Source organism: Euphorbia lathyris, chromosome 8 (genome assembly GCF_963576675.1).
Source record: "Euphorbia lathyris chromosome 8, ddEupLath1.1, whole genome shotgun sequence".
NCBI lineage: Eukaryota > Viridiplantae > Streptophyta > Magnoliopsida > Malpighiales > Euphorbiaceae > Euphorbia > Euphorbia lathyris.
Genome location: NC_088917.1, coordinates 33,230,522 through 33,249,145, shown reverse-complemented (window position 1 = coordinate 33,249,145; position 18,624 = coordinate 33,230,522). Strand labels below are relative to the sequence as shown.

The window sequence follows — 18,624 nt, the reverse complement described above, 5'->3', positions numbered from 1 at the left end:
ATATATTAGGAAATTTCAAAAAGCAATTGGGGAAAAACTGATGTATTGGTCAAGACATGTAGTTCTTACGGGCTGATTTCGGTACTTTTTGACTTAATTTTGTGCACCAACTCTTTATTTTGACACCAAACTGAAATTAGAAACATGAGGGATAGCTATTCATAATTGAAACTAATAATCTTGCGAAAACACATTGGAAATTTGAGTTTTAGTCAGTAACAACTAAACTTATGGTGTGTAGTGTTATAGGATATATGATTGGACCTTAAGTATCAAGTCGAGTTTTTATTTCAATTGGTTTCATGACATGTTATCAAAGCCCCACGGTCGAGGGTTCAATCAAGGCATTATCTAATATAAACAAATATGATACAGAAACTAAAATCCTGGCATTTGGCCTAACAAATTAAGGAAAAGAATTTCAGGATTCTTTAATTCAAAGAAATGTTAGAATTCAAGTACAGTTTTGGTATAAGCTTATCATAAACAGAATAATATCGTGATTATCTAACACTAATTACACTTTCCAATCTTTCAAGCACCTTATCAAAACATCCCCCAACTTCCCTCCATCAATAGCTTCAAGGACTTTCTCTATGTCCTCTCCTGGACTCACCTTCTTTGCTCCACTAAGAAGTTCAGTCCCAACTTCACCTCTTACGAACTGATATACAGGATAAGTCCTGCATTTGTTGATTCTGTTTTCTATAACGAATTCTCCACTGTCATATCTTTCTCTTGCTTTCGACACATTTTCTCCTAGTTTCGCCTTCAACTCTTCCATGAAAACCGGTATCCGCTTAAATACTGTGTAGCCACTTTCATCAGCAAGTTCAGATTTTGAACCTGGGAGTGCTTTTCGGACTAGTACTTCTTGCAATTTAGGCAGAAGTTCATAAGAAGGATTTGTTGGGTCATCAAGATAGGAGAATACAGGTTGATGTTCAACCACCTGCAAGAGTTCTTTCTCGCAGAATCGCGATTCGAGCAGCGATCCATCTTCCGCCATGTAAAGTGTTTTCCTTATGACTTGGCGCACTACTTGTTTCACTACTTCCTTCATGTTTTCCTCCAAATGTCTCAGATCAATTGCTTGGCAAAGTCCGACCATGAAGGTTGCTGACATGAGCTTTAAGATATCAATGGCTTCAGCACTTTTCCTCGCTGAGATCAAACCGAGAGAATTCACATCTTGATTGTGTTGTTCAGCACTTTGAACATGGGTAGTCACTGGATTTGCCAAGAACTGAAGTTCTGAGCAGTAAGAAGCCATGGCGATTTCTGCACCTTTGAGTCCATAATCTAAGCTAGGATTAGGCCCTCCGCTTAAATTGGAAGGCAACCCATTGTTGTAGTAATCACACACAAGTTCAGAGAACTGAGCAAACATTAGTTTCCCAATTGCAGCAATGGCAATCCTGAGATTGTCCATAGATACTCCAATAGGTGTTCCTTGGAAATTTCCTCCATGAAGAGCTAGATCACGAGCAACATCAATGAGGGGATTATCGTTGACAGAATTGATTTCCCTCTCAATGGAATGCGTGGCTGCTCGGATAACTTCAATCTGAGGACCAAGCCATTGAGGAGAAGTTCTAATGGCATATCTGTCCTGTTTAGGCTTAGAAAGAGGGTCTTTTTCGTGGCGAATTTGAGCTTCTTTCATGTAGTCACTTTCGTCTAACAGGTGTTTCATTATTGCAGCTGCTTCAATCTGACCAGGATGGTGCTTAAGCTCATGGGTTAAAGGGTCTGTGAATTCAGATTTTCCGTGCATAACTTCACAGAACAAAGCAGAAAGTATTTCTGCGAGAAGTGCTAAGATATTCGCATCGTAACAAACAGTAGCGGCTACAGCTGAGCCAACTGCTGTTCCATTGACAAGGGCCAAACCTTCTTTCGCTTGCAGCTCAAACGGGGAATGAATTCCTGCTCTCTTCAAAGCTTCCAGAGCTGTAATCTCTTCACCTTGAGGTGTTTCCACCTTCGAATTGTGGCGACCAGTTAACAAGCCAGCAATATAAGATAACGGGACAAGATCACCAGAGGCCGTAATAGTCCCTCTGAGCGGCAACTTAGGAATCAAATTATGATTGATAAGCACGGCAATGGAATCAAGAATCTCCCAACGAATACCAGAATATCCCTGCATAAGTGTATTGGTTCTAACCAGCATAGCAGCTTTGGAATAACTAGTGGGAAGAAATTCTTTTCCAATGACACCAGCATTGAGGAAACGAATAAGCTCAGCCTGAAGATCAGCAGTTTTATGAGTTCGCCGGTGAGAAGTAGCACCAAAACCAGTGGTAACACCGTAAGTATCAGTTCCACGAGAAATATTGAGAGAAACCCAATCAGCACTCTTTGCCACACGATCACGAGCAGTAGCTTCATCGAGATGAAGAGTGACTTGTTTCTTCCGAGCAATGGCTGTGACCTGAGCAACAGTGAGATTGGTGCCTTTGATTTCAACAATTTGAGAATGATCAAACTCTGAAATCATTGTAAAAACCTCATCAAAATGAGCAGATTGCATAGCTTCAGCAGCCTTCTTCCAGCTGTTAGGTGGGTTTGAAAGAAAAGAATCACAAAGTTGGTTGTTTTCAATGGAGTGTTTGAAGACAGGGGAAATAACATCAGTAAGTGCTGCCATTGTTTGTTGAAATTGGGAACCAAACAAGAGATATTAACAGAGAAATTGTACAAAAAAAAAAGAAATGAAAGAACGGTAGTGAGGAGTGAGAAGAAGAGTTAGAGGAAGTGTGTATTTATATTGTAGGGAGAGTCAAGAGGGGGAGTAAGTAAGTGGGAAAGGGCGGCGTAAATGGTCAAATAATTAGTTAGGCAAGGAATATGCAAGGAAAGACACTTGAAACTAGTAGTGGCTTTTTTTTTTAATTTCATTTCTTGATCTGGTTTAGTGGGTGAGATGAGAACTGAGTACTCTGAACTTGACCATTGACTATCAAATACTTTATTTTTTCCATTTAGATGCTTTCATCTCAATCTATATTTATTAACTAACTAAATTCTAATTTTATCATTTGTCACCAACCATCATTGTCTTTTATAAACGAAAATGTTTATGTTTTGATCTAAAACCTACTACATAAAATTCTGTGTTGGGTTCCTGTGGTGCGTTTACAAGTTGTAGTTTATACCTTGTTAAGGATGATACATGAAACAATTAATTTCTTTTGTGACCTAGTTGAAATTTCAATTTTGCAGGCCACATGTTTTGCTATTGTTTTCCAGTGAGACATGATTGAAAAAGAAAAATAGATAGTCTTTCAATTCCATTTTAGTTGGTTGTATTCTTGTTTTTATATATGACTATTATTAAATTTAGATATTATTTATAGAGATATTTTTCATAATGGATATGTCAATACTTATTATTATATTGTAATTCAACTAATTTTTTGATTGGTGGCCCAAGGCCTTAGGCAGGCGTCTAGTGGACTTCATCTAGAACCAACTCTCTATATAAAAAAAGATAGGGAAAGTTACACAGAAATTCATATTTTAAAAAAGTATTTACAAACTATATCAAGTCATAATTTTGGATCATGTCAAACTAGTAAAATCAGTACTTTTAATATATTTTGAATATTAGAATTTATAAATTAGAAATCTAGAATATATTTTTTAAGGTTTATGATTTATGAATTGGAGTCTAGATTTCTTTTTTTTTTTAAATTTTGCGCACAATGCGCTTACATTAAAGAAGAAAGAAAAATCCCCACCAGACCCGGATGTGATTCGAACCCATGACCTCCCAAGGCATAGGTAAGCTTTCAACCACTAGGCTAAGAGCTTCACCACGGAGTCTAGATTTCTTAAATTATGGTGTAAAATCATAATATATAGAGAATAATGACATATTAAGAATTAAGTTTTGTGATATGAGTTAGTTGTAATTTTGTATTTAATTATGATATTCATGTATTTGACCCAAAAAGATAAGGTGAAATACATGAATATCATAATTAAGTACAAAATTACAACTAAGTTATATCATCAAACTTAATTCTTAATGTCATTTTTTTCAATATATTATGATTTTATACCATAATTTTAAAAATCTAGACTCCAATTATAAATCATAAATCCTAGAAAATATATTCTAGACTTCTAATTTATAAATTCTAATCCTTAAAATATATTAAAAGTACTGATTTTACTAGTTTGACATAATCCAAAATTATGACTTGACATAATTGTAAATAGTTTTTAAAAGTTGAATTTATGTGTAATTTTCCCAAAAAGGATATGAGAGATGCACATCGGTTTGGGGGTCACATATAATTATATATTAACTTCTTAAGGATGTCATGTGAAAATATGAGAGGATATAATGATAAATTTTAGATTTTCATAGCATTTTCGAATTAACAGGTCAACTCTAATCAACTTAAAAGTTTACGTGCTTTTTTAAGAATTTTTTTTTTTTTTACAAGAGCATGTTAATCCAAAAAGCGCTCATTCTTTATCTGTTTAATGAAATGCTAATTTTATACTCGTGCCATGTCCAATGTTTATAAGATTTTTAAATATATTAAACATGATTAAATAAGTACAAATATAATAATGTGTAATTTAAATATAATTAGTTTTACCATAACAATTCACTATAAATTATTGAAAGTGTCTTTAACTACCACATTTTGAATATGACTACATGTTTTTTCTTCATTATCACAAATAAGAATCTTTAGTTTTGTAGAGTAATGAGATGGAACGAATTCTTTTGTTACCTGTTGCTCCATCGACTTGTACTATGGCAGACGCTATGCTTGGAGCACTAGTAGAGGAGAACGCGTGATCACAACGACACTATCATAATAGGCACAACAGATCGTTCCAATAGTATTATATGATAATACCATTACTAATGCGCATGTCACCATAAATGTCATGGTGTGACATAAAAAAGAATGTGAGTTCAGGTCCTTGACACTACCCCAACCAATGTAGTGTCACAAACCATAACATTTCATTCTCGACATTTGTATAATGAGTTCTCTTCACAACTATATCAGCCTATATTTTCTGTTGATCCATCACAACTATCTCGATCTACAAATTATATTTGTAGATATTGCACCAACAAGTTTTTAATATGAGTGGATGAGTATTAGATTATAATAACTTTTAATATATTTGTGTTGGGGTTGATATAATATTATAATTTCAATTAAATTTGATGTATTCTTTGTTGATTTCTATCCATAAATAAAAAGGTATATTCATAAGTTTAGAAAACACCTTTTATAAAAGAAAATTGTTTATATTTTAGGAATGATCAAAATAGCAAATTCGTTTATCAATTGATAATATGGTGAGTAAATATACTATTTCTAACCAAAAAAAAGGGAAATGAAACATTATAAGGCCCATAATCATTTCGATTTTGGCAGATTCAGTCTCTAATCTTTTATTTCAAGACATTTTTTTATCACATTAAGCTTATATTTAACAAATTAGTTAGATGTACTATACATCTAATTATTTAAAAGAGTGACACTCCTATCAATTGCTTTTAAAATTATATTGCTTATATTTCAAAATAAATATCTAATTAATATCTTCCGAACTTTTAAAAAGCAAATTTGGAATACATATAAATGATTAATGCTCTATTGAACCAATTTTATGTTGAAGTATGATTTTTATGGTCATTAGGAATGTGACCAAATATACATAATCAACGCCTCAAGATTCTTTTTGCCACTAAAAACAAAAATGAGATAGAGACCAATTTAAATATTGGTAGCAAATTTAGAAACCCCAAAACCTCATATAATTTATTTATAGAATTTTAAGGTTGTGATAAGTTTTTCCTTAGTTATAATCAGATTTGCATCATTAATTATAAAATCAATGGTTACAATTTAATTATTCATTAAAAATTTGAGATTTAGCAATTAAATCTGAAATATTAATTTTCTAATTAATGGTTTAAATTATAACTTTGACATAATGTTGAAGCAGGGCCGGACCTTGAGCCTAGGCCAGAAGTGCGTCCGCCTAGACTTAAGGGTTGGAGACCACCAAAAAAAATTGTAGGTATATATATATATATATATATATATATATGGTTTAATTTTATTATTATTCATATATTAAAGTTATTTAGGCTTTAAAAGATTCAAATAATTGATATTTTAGATATATAAGTGATCCCGTTGACTTTTTGAATATAGGTTGATGGTTAATCTAAAAAACTATGAAACATTTTTTTATTTTGCGTAAACAAATGTATTTAGTGAACATAATAATATCTACCGTACAATCATTAAAAAAATATGTTTTTGTTATTATTTACAGAAAAATATTTTAAAATTCTACATACAATTGTTTTTATTAATGGGCTAACTGGACATTTTATGCAAATTCACGGAACTATCGATACATTTTGAAAGTTCAGGAGGTCAATCAATCATTTTGGACAAGTTCAGGCGGCAAATGATGTATTAAGCCTATAATTTATTTATAAAATTTTAAGGATGTGATAAGTTTTTCCTTAGTTATAATCAGATTTGCATCATTAATTATAAAATCAATGGTTACAATTTAATTATTCATTAAATAAATAATTAAAAAATTGAGATTTAGCAATTAAATCTAAAATATTAATTTTCTAATTAATGGTTTAAATTATAACTTAACATAATGTTGAAGTAGGGCCGGACCCTGAGCCTAGGTTGGAAGTGCGTCGGCTTAGACTTAAGGGTTGGAGGGGACCAAAAAAAATTGTAGGTATATATATATGGTTTGATTTTTTTTTTTCATATATTAATGTCATTTAGGCTTTAAAAGGTCCAAATAATTGATATTTTAGATATATAAGTGACCCTGTTGACTTTTTGAATATAGGTTGATGGTTAATCTAAAAAACTATGAAACATTTTTTTATTTTGCGTAAACAAATGTATTTAGTGAACGTAATAATATCTACTGTACAATCATTAAAAAAAATACGTTTTTGTTATTATTTACAGAAAAATATTTTAAAATTATACATACGAATGTTTTTATTAAAAGGGGCCCTTAATTTTTTATTTCGACTGGGGCCCATAAATTATCAAGACCAGCCTATATATATGAAACCTAAAATTTTGGTTGCCAGGTATAGTAAAGAAGAGATGCTGAAATTTGGCAAATTAATTTAGATTGAAGCTTAACTAATTATGAGATTCCTTTCTGCAGACTTAGAAAAAATAAATTAGACATTTATCCTATTAATTTGGAAAAAAAAAAACCTCCTATTTATTAATTGGTCATATGATATGTCAAAATTGAGCTAATGGAGTGGCGGGAAACACGGTTAGGAATAGGAAAATGAAATTTATAATTAGGTAAATTGGTAACTAACTTTTGAATAGAAGACCTTGAAAGGCTCCTGTCCAGACCTCTTTTAATCTTTTTTACATAACGACATTAACTCTTGTAATAATAATAATAATTTCAACACATCATCAAATTAAAGGAGAAAGATTAAGAAAAACTCAGAAAAAAGAAACAAACAACAAATCAAACATATTAAAAGACACATCTCCATCTCTTTATCCTCTCTGCCTTAGCTTTGATTCTAAGGCAGAGAGAGACCTTTGTCTCTTTATAGCCTAACAACCAACAATGGTATTTCAAGATTTTGATATTATATCCGAGCGTAGAAGATTAGAAAGGCAACGAAAATTCCGTAAACGCCTTACTATCGCCGCCGTTTCTATTGTTTTGTTGCTAGTTATTGTCGGCGCCGGCGTTTTCACTATTGTACGACAAACCGATCAGAAATTGAATTCGGGAGCCGCAAATAAGGAATCCAATTCCCATCAGAAAGCTAAGCAAGATGATTCTGCTCATATCAAATCGGTTATCAAATTAGTATGCAATTCTACTGATTATCAGGACAGATGCCGGACTACTCTCGAGGAATCTGTCAAGGGAAAATCTGCTTCTTCAACTCATCCTAAAGATATTCTAAAAATAGCAATTGAAGCAACTCATACTGAATCCGAAAAGGCTATGAAAAAGGCGGAGTCTCTTAAATTGATATCGAAAAAAGAAAAAGCTGCATTTGATGATTGTAAAGAGCTTATTCATACTGCATATCATGAGTTGGATGAGTCTATTTCTTTTGTTAATGTTGAAACAAAACAGCTTGTGAAAAATGAAGCTGATTTGAAGAATTGGTTAAGTGCAGTTATGGCTTACTATCAAACTTGTATCGATGGATTTGGCGACGAAAAGTCCAAACCCGATGTCGAAAAGGCTTTTAACGCGACGATGGAATTAACTAGTAATGCCCTTGCTATGATCTCCGGGATTGCCGAAATCTTTTCACCATCTGATGAAAAGCCAAAATCTGAAAAATCTGGCCGCAGACTCTTGGACACGGAATCTGACCCGCCTACTGTGGATAAGGATGGCTTTCCAGGATGGATATCTCATGAAGACCGGCGGATGCTCAAGGCAAAGGACCCTGATCATCCTAAACCGGACGTTGTCGTCGCAAAAGATGCTAGCGGAAAATTTAAAACTATAACCGCTGCGTTGGCAGCCATTCCGTCAAATCATAAAGGACGGTATGTAACATTATTGTCATTTATGGTGCTAACAAGTTTTTGCTTGAAGCAGTTAGAAGTTCATTCTTAATGAGCGAGGTACGATGCTCAAGTTTATGTATACCGAAATAAATATAGGAATACTTATGGGTCCGCTCCTCCAGGCTAAAACCCGATTCAATAAGATAGCTAGTAACCATAAAAACGATATTGTCATTTATACGTACGTACCTCGAGTGACTTGTTATGATACCATTTAAAAGGTACCCTAAAGCGGATAGGTGACTCGCATATTTAGATGGTCTTATGACTTGTTAATGTCCGATTGAATTGAGAGCCTGTAGTGATTTATTTTGCTAGTAGTTTCATAGTTATTCTTGTGGCAATGCAGGTATGTCATATACGTTAAAGAAGGAGTTTACGACGAACAAGTGACTGTTTCACAACCGAATATTACCATGTATGGCGACGGATCACAAAAGAGCATTGTCACCGGAAGCAAAAATGGCAAAGATGGAGTCCAGACGTACAGGACTGCATCATTTGGTATGTTACTTAACTTACTTTGATACATACAATACCTTTTTTTGAAAAGAAATTATATAACAGAATGAAATATTTCGGAATACGACAGTGGCATTAGGCGACGGATTTGTCGCAAAAGCACTTGGTTTTAGAAACACAGCAGGTGCAGCAAAGGGACAAGCAGTAGCCCTGAGAGTGCAGGCAGATCGCTCAATATTTCAGAACTGCAGGTTTGAAGGATACCAAGATACATTATATGTTCACACACATCGCCAATATTACAGAAGCTGTGTGATTACTGGAACAATAGATTTCATCTTTGGCGACGCGGCTGCCGTATTTCAGAACTGTCTGATTCAACTGAGGAAACCTTTAAAAGACCAACAGATTATCATAACAGCACAAGGAAGGTCAGACAGGCACGAGACGACCGGAATCGTGCTTCAGAATTGTAAGATTAAGGCAGACAAGGAATTGAAAGAGAAGGTTAAGAGTTACCTTGGAAGACCTTGGAGAGCATATTCAAGAACAATTGTAATGGAATCAACAATAGATGATTTGATTGATCCTCGTGGATGGCTTGAATGGGAAGGAAAATTGGGACTTGATACTTTGTATTATGCAGAATATAATAACCAAGGCCCTGGAGCTAACACTAAAGGTAGAGTCAAATGGCCTGGATTTCATGTCATTGATAAAGATGAAGCCAATAAATATACTGTTGAAGCCTTCCTTCAAGGAGGAGATTGGATTTCCGAGACAGGCGCTCCTGTTCGCCTTGGATTGTCTTAGTTACAATCAGAAGTTCTACAGTACTCCTGGAGCAATACACTCGACTAACGGATTGGTGTCACTTACACACATTTATTTCTTAACACCAGTCATTTTCCATGAAATGGTATGAATTTTTACTCTGATTGGTCGAGTGTATTATTCGATGAGTACGTTAGAAGTTTGTTTCGATCAGTACTGTTTTGCCAGACCAAGACAGGATTTTAGATATCTGCAAAATTGGGGTTTGGGGGACTCCTATTTCTCCTTGAATTTCAGCAACTGATGCAGGCTTTAACAAGACTGGAAATGTGGAAAATTTCATTTAATCTTTTTAAGCAAAAATGTCTTTTAAATTAATTTGATATGTTATGCTAATACTCAATGTAAATTCATGTAATGTAATAGCAAAGATTGATTTGCTAGAAAAATTTTCCTTCAGATGGTCATCAATTAATGATCATTTTTTTTTTCCTTTATGATTTTTTGTTTTTATTTCTCTTTAAATTATTTTTAGCCTATGTGTAATGCCTCAAACAAATGAGTACCAATTAATTTAAGATAATATCTTTGTCCCTTCAGTATCCTTAATATTAACATTAGGAAACAAGAGGGAATTTAGTGGAAGTTTCGTTGCTACTTTTCATGGTTCTGTTTGCTCCTGTTTGTTTTTTACATCTGAAAAGTAGTCGTTTACAAAAGTAGAAAATTATTGTTTTTGGAAAAACAGTTTTTTCCAACAGCAAATGGTAAACAACAATAATAAACAATATGTAAGACAAGCGGACCTTTAATACTGAATAGCGTGCCCATGATTCTGCTACAACTACGAAGAATTCAAGCTTCTATTCTTCAACTCTTTCCACTGCTGGTATAGATGGATAACTATATATAATATAGGAATCAATGGGATAATGGAAAATTGCTCAAGGGGGCTTTGCCTTTCAACGAGATGATTTTCATAGCGTATTAAAATACCCAAGGGACTCCGACTTCACTCGCCTAAGGGGCGTAGCGAGCGATGGCATGAAGTACTTCTAGCAATTTTTTCCAATTTATAAAAATAAATTGCATTTTCAAAGGACAAAATTGAATCACCTGCGTAACAATGAATATTTGCTTTAAAGAACTATACTATTTATGGATTACGCTTACAAAGTATTCTGCCAGTATATCTCAAACCTCATTAAGTTCCTCCTCTAAGATACCATGTGTTAATTTATCGACAAACTTGTTTGATTGGATGGTCTGATGTGATAGCTAGATAACAGTCGAACATTTTTTAAAAAATTTTGGTAACATACGGATAAAATTGATCTTTCTTGAAAAAGTTAAGGTTAAATTTGTACCATTTCATATATGAAGACTAAATTTGTATTTCTTTTGAAACATTAGGGGTAAATTTGACATTTATCCATAGAATTAAACTTATGTCGCCTCTAATTCCTATTTCATCAAGACGGTTCACTTTAGCCTCTATTTCCTTTTTCATCAAGGAAACCAATTGGAATAAGAATTCAGATCAGTCTGCGATCCAAATCCGTTTACAGTTCCGATTAGGAAAAAAAAACCCTATAAATAGTTGATCATCAGACCAATTGGAATAAGAATTCAGATCAGTCTGCGATCCAAATCCGTTTACAGTTCCGATTAGGAAAAAAAAAAACCCTATAAATAGCTGATCATCAGATTTCAGTTTTTCAAACGTAAATTTGGATTTTCAATGGCGGAAAAAGCAGTAATCATACGACAGGTCTGGGCAGAAAACCTGGAATTTGAATTTTCACTAATTGAAAAAGCAATTCCTCTCCATCCTCTAGTTTCTTTGGATACTGAATTTTCTGGTACTATTTTCAAATCCAATAATCTCACCTCTTCAGCCTCTCCCGATTACGTCTACTCTCTCATGAAACTCAACCTGGATGTCTTGAAAATTGTTCAACTCGGTCTCACTCTTTCCCATCCAGACGGAAACCTCCCATGTTTCGGCACAGATTGTTCCTACATCTGGCAGTTCAATTTCCGAGATTTCGACATCCAGCAGGATCACTGTGATGAAGAGTCAATCAAGCTGCTCGAGAAACAAGGAATCGACTTCAAGAGGAACAGAGAAAAGGGAATCGATTCTAGGGTTTTTGGTGCGAGATGGGTTTGGAGTTCGGTGATGAGTCACTACAAATCTTCATTGGCATGGATAACATTCCATGGGAGTTATGATATAGGTTTGTTGATCAAGATGTTAACCGGACAAAACTTGCCGTCGAGGCTTGAGTGCTTTTTGAAATTGGTGGAGTTTTACTTTGGATATCAAGTTTATGATTTGAAATACATGAGCTATATCCATGGATTGCACGGCGGATTAGAAAAATTGGCCAAAAATATGGATGTTTATAGGGTATGTGGAAACAGACATCAAGCAGGTTCAGATAGTTTGTTGACTCTCCAAATATTCATCAGATTTTTACATCTTTGTGTTCACCATTTCAATGCTTGCCGTGGAAGATTGTATGGACTTTGCTTCAACAAAGGTTTTGCACATCTTCAATAGGATTTTCAATTCACTTTGGTTTACCTGCAGTTTATCCTTTGAAAAAACAAGGATTTCCGAAGAAAATTGAGTAAAGATTGAAATAATGCATCTCCACCAAAGAGTGAATTTTTATAATTCATATTTAATATTGCGCAGAGTTTAGAAATATTGGGCTGTGCTTGGTTACTGATGGAAGAGTATAATGGGCCGATCATAGGCCCAATTAGAGGAATTTACAGTCAAATCAATAACATATGATCAAATTTGACTGCCTGATTCCCACCCCTCATGTTTCTTAGTGGATTATTGTCTAGAGTATAACTTTTTCTTTGGGGGGGAAAGGATAGTGTATAACTATTCTAATGTATTTTATTATTGGCAATTTTTTTACCCCAGTGGATTCTGTATTAGGTATATATAAGATTTTATTCCTTACTTTTCTTATTGTACTTGTTTTTTTAACTATCAAATGATGTATGTATTTTCATTAAAAAAAACACTATTTATCCCGTGTTCTATAAAAATTCCTAATGTATTATTTAGTTGTATTTATCTCTAACTTATTCTAATCAGTCAAATTTTATCTAATTTGAATGGAGACATGATAAACATATTATCCTTATAAAATATAGCTATATTTTAACACTTGGATTTGATAGATTTTAATTTAATTACCATTATCAACGTTAGAAATAAAATTACTTTTAACTGCCAATATTAAGAATAAAATTATATCATTTTAAACGTTAGAGGTAAAGTTGTTCTTGGTTGTAAACGTTGGGGGCATTTTTGCACTTTGTCCCTGAAAAAAACTTTAAGCCTATCACATATTAAGTCCATATATCAAAATATTACCACATGTTAAAAAGATATCTCTATCCAAATCTAGTGAAATTTTACCAATCGAAATAGATCAGATCAATGTGACCAAATAACTAAATAGATAGATTAGGTCCAAATAATAGTTTAAGCAATTCAGTAAATTCTATATATGTATTACTTGAGAATTATTATATGGAAAATAGAACATAGGTTTAATTCGAATATTATTTTGGGATAATGGGTTAAATTAGCCTTTACTTGGCCCAAATAAAAAATATGCTAGATGTGTAAAAAACATATTTTTTTTTTGCTAGATGCGTATTTGATAGTAAATATCTTTCTTCAAAAAAAAAAAAGATAGTAAATATCTGACATATTTATAGAAATGATATATTATTTTTCTGTAAAAATAAAAATAATATAATTAACATAATAACCGATGCAAATTTTTATTTTTTTAACACATTTAATAATAATAGTAATATGAAATATATAAATCAAATAATATGATTACCGAGTATTTGTTTACTTCATTTTTACCTCATGTTTGCTTCATTTCCACGATTTTTTCTGATTAGTCCTTTTGGTGTGTTTTTTTATCCCTTAGCGATTTTTATCTTTTCGGAGTCCACCTAGACATCGCCTAAGCGGTGATAAACAAAGACAATTTTATTATGAATTTTTTTTTATTATTATAATTCACTTTTGAGTTGTTTCAATGATATTGTTTTTAAAATATTAATGTTTGCTAATTTTACAAATATACGTTTTTCTATATTAAATAATTTTGTATTATTATTTTTAGATAGTATAAATTTATAATACATATTTTAATTGAATTTATATAACAATTTACTAATTAAAATATAAAAATACAAATTAAATTAATCCAGATTATTTCCAATTAATCTTTGAAGGCACTGTCACCTAGCGCTTTTTACAACCATGATGATTCATTTTGAAAAACAAAAACGGTTGGAGATCAAATTATTGATATTTTAAATTATTCTTAACTTAAACCTTTTGTTAAAGTTTTGAGTTGACCAGATCTAGTGGTGTTGTTGACTTTGTTTGCTTGTAGTTTTCTTTCCTCATTTAAATAAATAAGTATTTGCAGGCCTTGGTCAGGGTTAACAAGGAATATTTGTCTCTACTTATTGATCTTGTTTCTTTTTATTTAATTTACTCTTTCAAATTAATGTTTTCAACATTATTCGAATACAACACCAACAAAATCACCATCCATCTCAAACAAATACAACATTTGACTCATTAATCTATCTTATAAATTCAAATATTTGTATCCAATTCCTAAACTCCCAACCCAACATTGTCTTGTAAAACACAAAAATCAGAAATGTCTTGTTCATCCAAAATCTTTTACTCAGTTTTATTAACTCTGAGCTTTTTGGCATTCTCAGGCACATCCATACGCACACAAGACTTGATTTCCACAACATGCAGTCACACTCTTTACTACCAAATATGTGTGTCCTCTCTAACATCTGATTCCCACAGCAAAACAGCAGATCTACAAGGCCTAGCAAATATTGCCCTTAATGTTAGCACACTTTATGGTGAGGAAACATTTGCTCACATTACTGATTTGGAGTCTAAAGCTAATGAGACCCTTAATTCAGGATCTGGGTGCTTAAGTGTGTGCATTGAAGTGTATAGAGATGCTAATGACAATCTGAAACAGACAGTTGAAGCTCTAAGGGATAAGTCTGAGGATGATTTGAAGACTTTTGTTACTTCTGCAATGACTGATTCAGATACATGCGAGCAGTGTTTTCTGGATATGCAGCAGGATTCTCCTGTGTCTGATAGGAATCTGTATTTTAGTAAGTTGTGTAGTAATTTTCTGGCTATTGCTTCTCTTTTAAATCCATGATTGGAATTTTAAATGATGCTATAGTTATGTGTCTGAGAAACAATTATATGTGATTTCAGTTTCTTTGCTTGTGTTTGTTCAAGTGGAGGTTAATCCTAAGAATTATGTGATAACTATGGAAAATAAGAACAATCTTGAAGCATCCATTAGCTTATTTAGTTGATTTCCATGTATTGTAATAGATTTGCTTAATAAGTAATTAAATCCCATTAATAAATGAAACTGAAAAGGTTCAACGTAATTAACTAAACCTGAGCAGCAGTATTAGAGAATATATTATAGATAACCTTGTATCTTTCTGTTAGTTCCTGATGTCTAGGCCAATCTCTACACTAGTCATTGAATACAACAATAACTGTACTCTGTATAAATAGACAGTTTGTCAATCAATAGAATTACGCAGAAATACAATTTGTTGCATGGTATCAGAGCCAAATACCTAAAACCCTAAATATCTTCTTCCTCACCTCTCGGCTGCCGCCGCCGCAACCCATCCTATTCTGTCCGGCCGTCGCCGCGCCTCCCCGATCACCACCACTGGTTGATCGCATCCTCATCCTCACCTCCCTAAATTCTCGATTCTGTTCGACCTCCCTCCCTCACAACCAAAATGTCGACCAATTCCACCAATTCCGCTACCGCCACTTCCAAAACCGCCACCTCAAACACCACAAACACAGACACCGTCATTACCACCCATCCTGCTCTCAACGTCTCAAACATATCTACATTCATCAAAATAACCCTAGACATTGAGAAAGGTCAATATCCCACATGGGCTGCCCTATTCAAACTTCACGCTACGGCTTTTCAGGTTCTTGATCACATCTTGCCTCCTCCCAACACCCCAACCCTCAAACAATCGAACCCCGACCTTTGGACCCGTATTGACGTTGTTGTTCTACAATGGATCTACAGTACAATCTCTCTTGACCTCTTGAATACAATAATTGTAGCCGATTCCACGGCAGCCAGGGCCTGGACTCAATTACAGGAAATTTTTTCTGACAACAAACACTCTCGGGCTCTGTTTCTTCAACAAGAATTCTCCAAGCTTAAGCTCGACAGTTTCTCTGACATCTCCTCCTATTGCCAACAACTCAAATCCCTATCTGATCAATTGTCTAATGTGGATTGCCCTGTCACCAACGATCAACTAGTCTTACAACTTATTTCTGGTTTGACTGATGCTTACGATACTGTTGGGACTCAGATCAGACACGGGGACCCCCTTCCCTCCTTCCAAAAGGCTCGATCTATGCTCATATTAGAAGAAACAGCCCGCTCCCGTAAGACCACACCACCGTCCGACCCTGTTGCCCTAACCGCCACCAGTGCCGATTCCGCAAACTCACCGACCTATTTTCCACCCGCGCGCCCCGCGCTCCCTCGCCCTCATCACCAAAATCGCAGGGGACGACACGGCAGCCGAAACCATTATCGCGGCAGAGGTTACAATCGCGGTGGTCCGCGCTACTCCGGCTCCCCCTCCTATCGGACACCATACAACCTCCCATGGGGTTATTCACTCCCTTTGGCTCCACAACAACCGTGGGCGGCACCTCCTTGCCCTTATCCGACAAACAATTGGCCAACTCAGTCCCCTTCAGGTCGACCACAATAGCAATCAGGCATTCTGGGTCCCCGCCCAAATACACCACAAGCACATCTCAGTTTGATCACTCCGTCCTACACTCCTACTGACATCGCAGAAGCCATGCATACCATGTCTATTGCACCACCTTCGGATCAGTGGCATATGGACACCAGAGCCACCTCTCACATGACAGCTCAACAAGGTACACTCACTTCTTATTTTAATTCTAGCCTCAATGAAAACATTATTGTTGGTAATGGTCACTGTGTACCTGTTTGTGGATCTGTTAATGCAATCCTAGAAACTAAAACTCAACCTTTGCATTTAAATAATGTCTTACATGCTCCTAAACTTATCAAAAATCTTATCTCTGTTCGTCAATTCACTAAAGATAACCAAGTTTCTGTCGAATTTGACCCTTTCGGTTTTTCTGTGAAGGATTTACAGACGGGCAATCATATCATGAGATGTAACAGTATCGGGGACCTATATCCAGTCGCGTCTAGTCATCACTCGTCACCGTCTTCTCCTTCCGTTTTTACTGTTTTATCTTCCAATGTTTGGCATAGTAGATTAGGACATCCAGGGCTTCCTGTTTTGAATGCTTTGCTCAATAAAAATTCTATCTTATGTAATAAAGTTATGGATAATTCTGTTTGTTCCTCATGCATCAATGGAAAATAAGTAAAATTACCATTTCAGTCCTCCAATAATTCTGCATGGATGCCTTTTGATTTAATTCATAGTGATATATGGACATCTCCGGTCATGAGTTCTAGTGGTCATCGTTACTATATGTTGTTCCTGGATAATTACACTAATTTTCTTTGGACGTTCCCATTAGCACATAAATCACAAGTTTACAATGTTTTTCTTACCTTCCGTTCCTTTATTCGCACACAATTTGAACGCGACATTAAGGTTTTTCAGTGCGATAACGGGGGAGAATTTAATAATAACTCTTTTCGTCAATTCTGTCTCACACACGGCATGCAATTTCGATTCTCATGCCCATACACCTCTCCCCAAAATGGGAAATCTGAACGTACAATTCGCACAGTCAACAATCTCATTCGAACCGTCATGAATCACGCCTCCGTCCCCTTTAAACTTTGGCATCACGCCCTTGAATTAGCAACATACCTTCTCAATATATATCCTCATAAAATATTAGGATACGAATCTCCCACCAAGATTCTTTACCAACGGGAACCGAATTACTCTCACTTACGTATTTTTGGGTGTCTATGTTTTCCCCTAATCCCCTCCGTGTCGCGTCACAAACTAGAGGCTCGCTCATTCCCTTGTGTCTTTCTTGGTTATCCATCTAATCACCGAGGATACAAGTGCTTCGACCTATCTAAAAACAAATTAATCATTTCTCGACACGTCGTCTTTGACGAATCAAAATTCCATTTCTGCTCACAGTCAAACACTTGCGCATCTCTTGTCCCGACACCTTCCGTCGTTGACAATTGCCTAATTCCAGGCTTATCGTCGATCTCCCTGTCACCTATCCCGTTCTCGTCGTCCGTCCCTTACAGTCCAAATCGTCAATCTGAGTCAGTCCCGTCGTGCCCCATGTCTTCCTCCCCGTCGTCCTCTCAATCCGAGTCGTCGTCACCATCGCCCTCCAAAACAGGGTCGTCCCTTCCGTCACTCTCCTCCACCGCGTCTCCCTCATCGACCATGTCTAACTCCGAATCTCCAACTTCGACATCCCCCCTTGCATCCATTACTCGACGTGATACAGCAACACCCCACCAATTAAATCCCACCAGCCACACCATGACCACACGAGCCCAAAATGGTATCCGAAAACCACGTCGTATGCTTAACCTCTCCGCCTCCAAACAAACAGCCATCTCTCCAGTTCCTAAATCACCATCCCTTGCATTAAGTGATCCAAATTGGT

At 35.1% G+C, this 18,624-nt stretch overlaps 3 protein-coding genes across 3 annotated transcripts; 2 read left to right on the top strand and 1 right to left on the bottom strand.

Annotated features, from left to right (window-relative positions):
• Positions 1–406: 406 nt before the first annotated feature.
• Positions 407–2,726, bottom strand: LOC136202839 (phenylalanine ammonia-lyase-like). Its single transcript, XM_065993763.1, has one exon. It carries the CDS (start codon positions 2,651–2,653, stop codon positions 518–520), a length of 2,136 nt encoding a protein of 711 aa, XP_065849835.1. The 5' UTR covers positions 2,654–2,726; the 3' UTR covers positions 407–517.
• Positions 2,727–7,501: 4,775 nt separating this feature from the next.
• LOC136203560 (pectinesterase) lies at positions 7,502–10,174 on the top strand. Its single transcript, XM_065994748.1, has 3 exons — positions 7,502–8,591; positions 8,962–9,116; positions 9,205–10,174. Exons 1-3 carry the CDS (start codon positions 7,642–7,644, stop codon positions 9,885–9,887), a joined length of 1,788 nt encoding a protein of 595 aa, XP_065850820.1. The 5' UTR covers positions 7,502–7,641; the 3' UTR covers positions 9,888–10,174.
• Positions 10,175–14,521: 4,347 nt separating this feature from the next.
• Positions 14,522–15,112, top strand: LOC136203910 (cell wall / vacuolar inhibitor of fructosidase 2-like). The gene has a single exon (XM_065995134.1). It carries the CDS (start codon positions 14,576–14,578, stop codon positions 15,110–15,112), a length of 537 nt encoding a protein of 178 aa, XP_065851206.1. The 5' UTR covers positions 14,522–14,575.
• The last annotated feature ends 3,512 nt before the right edge of the window (positions 15,113–18,624 follow it).

Excerpts from the sequence above, each read along its gene's own strand:
- LOC136203560 (XM_065994748.1), top strand. The coding sequence starts at position 7,642 with ATGGTATTTCAAGATTTTGATATTATATCCGAGCGTAGAAGATTAGAA. Across the intron at positions 8,592-8,961 it reads CCGTCAAATCATAAAGGACG|GTATGTCATATACGTTAAAG; the intron begins GTATGTAACATT and ends GTGGCAATGCAG. Across the intron at positions 9,117-9,204 it reads GTACAGGACTGCATCATTTG|TGGCATTAGGCGACGGATTT; the intron begins GTATGTTACTTA and ends GGAATACGACAG.
- LOC136203910 (XM_065995134.1), top strand. The coding sequence starts at position 14,576 with ATGTCTTGTTCATCCAAAATCTTTTACTCAGTTTTATTAACTCTGAGC.
- LOC136202839 (XM_065993763.1), bottom strand. The coding sequence starts at position 2,653 with ATGGCAGCACTTACTGATGTTATTTCCCCTGTCTTCAAACACTCCATT.